The 5,477-nt window shown below is 38.2% G+C and overlaps 1 protein-coding gene across 1 annotated transcript in view; it reads right to left on the bottom strand.

The window, feature by feature from the left end:
* The window catches only part of LOC102501475 (phospholipid-transporting ATPase IG-like), a 348,220-nt gene that overhangs the window by 233,929 nt on the left and 108,814 nt on the right, over window positions 1-5,477 (bottom strand). The window contains 2 exon segments of the mRNA XM_027776689.1: window positions 142-249; window positions 3,248-3,328. Coding sequence (XP_027632490.1) covers window positions 142-249; window positions 3,248-3,328 — 189 coding nt within the window.

Genomic DNA, 5,477 nt, shown 5'->3' with positions numbered 1-5,477 from the left:
ATTAGAGAAATAAATAATTCTAAAAAATGTTTTGAAACTAGATAGTGCTGAACGTACTATATAAATGACACTTGATTGTACATTTTAAAATGATGTATTTTTACCACAATAAAAAAGGAATAAATTAAAAAATAATAATACCTTGATTTTTTCACTCTCTTTTTTCACTCGCTTTGCATTTTCAATAATGTAAACAGTGCTCTTGTTGACTTCATTGTCAGCTCTGTGTCTCAGCCAATCCTCATACCCCTAGAAAGAAATAACTATATAATCAAATATAGAAAATGAAATAAACTTGTTAATAAACTTTTCATAACCCCTCCATGAGTCAACAGCAGGTATTTATAATTATAGTATTAATTTCATCTCAGAATGTTGAAGAGACACTGCTATATATTTAGAAAGCAAATCTGAGACATACTTTCAAAATACCTCTTAGGTAAATAGCTTTATTGTGTTAAAAGGTGTTTTTTTTTTCGGTTTTGTTTTTTGTTTTTTTCCGAGAGGTTTTTGCTATAGCGCGTGTGCGCTTGCCAGGCAGACAGAGAGAGACATAGACAGAAAGCGAGAAATCACCCCCCCAGGGGGGAATGGCCACTCTGCAATCCCTTCTCCTCCGTTCTCCTCTCGGGATCTTCAGCATGCATGCACATGCGCCTGGCGTGAGTTTTAAGCCACCGGGTCCGGGACGCGAACCGCAGTCAGCTACATGGGAGTCCAGCGACATAGCCATTACGCTAACTGCTGGTCCCTAAAAGGTGTTTTTCATATGAATAGTAATGAAAATACAGACATTAGAGTATAAAATATTCTTCCCCTATGAAGGACTAAAATTTATTATTCTAATTCTACTGTTATTGAAGTTAATTATCTCTACTTATTTAATTTGAAAAATGCTTGAGGTGCTTGAGGTTTTATTTTCTTATAGATCTGACACTTAAATATATTCCTCTTTCCAGATTGTAGAATGTTGGAAAAATTATCTCCAAGGATATAATTCTTCCTCATCCTCAGAGAATAGAAAAGGCAAGTTGGAATTGTTCTGGCAGAGAATCTATGATAAATTTTAGAGATGAACAACTCAACTTCTTCACTGACTTGGTAATAAGAGAAAAATATAAATTGGTATTCATTTTTTAAAATTAAAACTAATCAGGTTGGGGACTAGCATATGACATAATGGTTATGTCGCTGGACTCCCACATGGCCGACCACGGTCTGAGTCCCAGACCAAGAGGCTTGAAACTCATGCTGGATGGAGAAGGGACTGTGGTGTGGCCATGCCCCTACGGGATGATTTCTCACTTTGTCTCTCTGTCTCTCCATTGAGCACACATGCCCTACAGTAAAAATAACTCTTTACAAAGAAAAAAAAAAGTAATCATGTCAGCTAGTGGTGTGGTAGTTAAGGTGGCTGAATTCTACATGGCTTACTGAGTGGTTCGAGTCCTGGACCTAGTGGCTTGAAAACCACACCAGGAGCATGTGCATGCATGCTCAAAAATCCTGAGAGGAGAATGGAGAAGGGGTTGTAGCATGGCCATTCCCGCTAGAGGGTGATTTCTCACATTCTCTGGTGAGTACACGTGTCCTATTAGAAAAATACTAAAAATAATAAATAATAATAATAATAGTAATTAAGGAAAAATCTAATGATTTGTTTTGCTTGGACATTTTATTTCAAGCCGAAAGAATAAAGGAAGGATGATATTCACTTGAGTATGTCCTGCTCACCTTTTATATACAACCTTTGCTTTTTTCCATTGTAATGTTTCTACCTTTTTTTTTTTTTGAGAGATTTTCACTGTAGGGCGCGTGCGCTCGCCAGACAGACAGAGAGAGACATAGAGACAGAAAGCGAGAAATCACCCCCCAGGGGGGATGGTCACGCCGCAGTCCCTTCTCCTCCATTCTCCTCTCAGGATCTTGGGCACACACGCACACGCGCCCGGCGTGAGTTTTAAGCCACCGGGTCCGGGACACGAACCGCGGTCGACTACGTGGGAGTCCAGCGACATAGCCATTACGCTAACTGCTGGTTCCCTAATGTTTGTACCTTTTCAAACATGACAGTTTGAAAAAAAAAATCTCTTGACCAGCTCCCCCTCTTTCCCCTTAGGTGCTATATCCATTCCTCTTCTGTCCTTCTTTATGACAATTCTAGGCTATCACTTCATAGGGTACATTCTGTGATGTCAGTGAAGAAAGACAGGCTCCCCCATGAACTAGTATTGGGACAAGGATGAATTGGTAAAAACCTTTGAAAATCATACATGCTATTCTTGGAATCAGCAATTTTATAATGTTAAAGAAAACAATCCTAACAGCCTCAGAGAAAGAACTTTTCAAAAGTATTTAGAAACCAAACTCTTGATAAAATATTCTTACCATTCTTGGTAGGCAAGATACAGACTCAGATAACACAAAGAAGAAAGGTGAACCTTGTTCCCAATACTTTTAAGCAGACCTTCATTTTTTTAAGATTTTATGGGCGATACTTTAAAAAAGTACGTTGGTAAATACAATCTAAAAGTATGTTTGCAAATAGTGAGGTCCTGTGAACTATCCCAAAACATAAGTATTGTTAACCCATTCTTCTACCTCTATTGTCCTGTCTCCATTTTCAGTTTCCTCTGAAATTTTGGAAAGATACTAATACACAAAATGCTTCAAATACTTCAAAGATATCTGCATCACGATCTGTAGCCATTTATCAGCTCTGACAAGAAACTAGAATAACAGACCTCTCTATCCACCATACACTTCAGTGGCATTGGGACAATAAAATTAAACTATGTTCCTTTGAGGTCTTTGCTATCAGTAACAACAAAAAATACACTAAAATGCAAAATTTTCAGACAGATACCACACTGAAACAATTAACACACAGTGAAAATCCACCACTGTTGTCCAACTGACCTGTACCTTCTACCTATTTTTTCTTTTATGTTTACACTACAACAAATAGATTTTGAGGAGGAAAGAAGCAAGAACTGGGTCATTGGGAAAGTCATGATGCATTTTTGCTTAGAAAAACACAGCAAAATATGCCATGGCTTTCCCAGCAACCTAATAAATTAAAAAGTGCCTTATGAACATTTTAATAGGTTTTTAATGGAAACCAAATATAAACTAAATCCATCAAGGATAATATCTACTGTATATACATATGAAAAAGAGCCCTTGACAATGAAATTAAAACCAGCCTAGAATGAAATACAGGTCTATGTATAAATAAAAAATTTACCTGTTTGATAGCTGTAACAGTTATAACAAAGAAAAGTGGAAGTCCACTTGTAACTGGACTAGTCGGTGTATCTACTGTGACCTAGATAAAGAAATTAAATTAAAAATAAAATGAAAACTAGTCATGAACTCATATGCAGCACTTACATGTTATAAACATTTCAGACAGAAGTACAGACAAAATACATTCCAGTAGCAAGATGAGTGTTAATTTTCATTAAAACAAAAGCAACCCACATAGGAGTTACTATAAGAAATGGTCAGCAGGTAGCCTGGTGGTTAAGGGACCAGACTCTCATGTGGCCAACAATGGTTCAAGTCCCGGACCTGGCAACTTGCTTTCTCACTTTCTCTTTTTTTCTCTCTCTCTCTTCTCTCTCACTCTTCCAGTCTCTCATTGGTGAGAACATGTGCCCTATAGCAAGTTAAAATAATAATAATAAATAAAGATAAAATAAATTTAAAAAAGAAATAAGTCCTAAATTCAGGCTTAGTTTTCATCCCATCTTAGATTGACCTCTTTACTGAAATATATTCATTCACTCACTACCTATTTGTTAAGCACCATTCTGTCAGTCCCTGTGCTATTATCAGCTAGTCTCTAGATATATTGCTTTAAACAAAATGGAAATAAGTTCCTGTCTTCAAGAAGCTGGTAGCTTACAGGAAAAGTCAGACATTAAAACACATATGTGTGCAGACACAAAAATCTGAAGGGTAAAAAGGACTTAACTAGATGAAAGGGGGCTTATCAGGCACAGTGAACAGTGTATACAAAGTCTGTATGGTGGGAGGGAGTATAGCACACATAAGGAAATAAAGGAAACCACTGGCAGGAGGGAGTGATATGAAATGAGGCTGGAGAGAGACAAACAGGAGCCAGACTAAATAGGCTCTTTAGCCCAGAGTGAACTATGAATTTTTTATTTTACAGTCAGAAATCCTTGAAAGTGTTGGGCAGGGAGAGGCCACATGAACATAAATGCATTTAGAAAAGATCATGTATTTTCAGTTCTTTGTTGAAAATGTATTGGAAGGGCTCCAAAAAAATAAATAAATAAATAAAAAAGAAAGAAAAAAATGGGACCAGCAGTTAGCATAATGGCTATGTCACTGGACTCCCACATAGTCGACCGCGGTTCGCGTCCCGGACCAGGTGGCTTAAACTCATGCCGAGCACGTGTGCGTGCATGCTCAAGATCCCGAGAGGAGAACGGAGGAGAAGGGATTGCGGCGTGGCCATCTTCCCTGCGGGGTGATTTCTCGCTTTCTATCTCTCTCTCTGCCTGGCGAGCGCATGCACCCTATAGCAAAAAAGCCTCTCAAAAAAAAAAAAAAGAAAAAAAAAAGTAGTCCATCCAGGAGGCTATTGCTGTAATACAAGTGAAAGGTGATAGAGTGGACTGGAATGGTAGAAACAGACATTGAAAGAAGTTCTGAAGATGTTTAGGAGGCAAAAATGGCACAATTGATAAGTACTGAAAAGAGATGTCTCCTAAGTATCTGGTAAACATCTGGGTGGGTGTTGTTAGTAATCAGTGAAATAGGAAATACCAGGCTAGCTGGATGCATGGTGATTAAGGAGGCTAGATCCAACATGGCCATCTGTGTGGTTCAAGTCCCGGACCCAGTGGACTAAAGAACACGCTGTGTGCCTGTGTATACGTGCCTAGAATCCCAAAAAGAGAAAGAGGAGGGGGACTGCAGCATGGCACTTTCTGTCTCTGTAAAATAAGACATACACACTCTAGCAAAATTTTTAAAAAGAGAGAGAAATAGAAAAAACTAAGAGAACTACATTTGACAGGGGAATCATGAGTTCAATTTGCCCTCACAACTCATGTCCCTGTCATCTATAACCCCCAGCCAGGTCTGCCCCTCCCATATACCCTCAGTTGCAGAAACAATGGTACACTTCCATGCATACACAAGGCTTTTACATGGCTCCTCTCTACTCCTGCGATATCAGCCTGGCATTTTTCATCCAGTAAATCCCTTCTAAATCTAGAAAGCTTAATTCATAGATCATTTACTTTGAAGCTTTCTCAAGCTCCTCTTGGGTAGAAAAAAATAAAATGTTCACTGTCTACCCACAATGTTTTGTTCATGCTCTTTTTAAAAAAAGAATTATTTTTATTTATTCATTTATTGAATATTTTATTTTGACCAGAGAGAGACACAGAGAGAGAGATAGAAAGTGAGAAAGCAAGCCACTAGGTCCAGGACTCGAA

This window comes from Tupaia chinensis, unplaced genomic scaffold (assembly GCF_000334495.1).
Source record: "Tupaia chinensis unplaced genomic scaffold, TupChi_1.0 Scaffold000706_1, whole genome shotgun sequence".
Lineage (NCBI taxonomy): Eukaryota > Metazoa > Chordata > Mammalia > Scandentia > Tupaiidae > Tupaia > Tupaia belangeri.
This window is presented reverse-complemented; position numbering and strand designations above follow the sequence as displayed.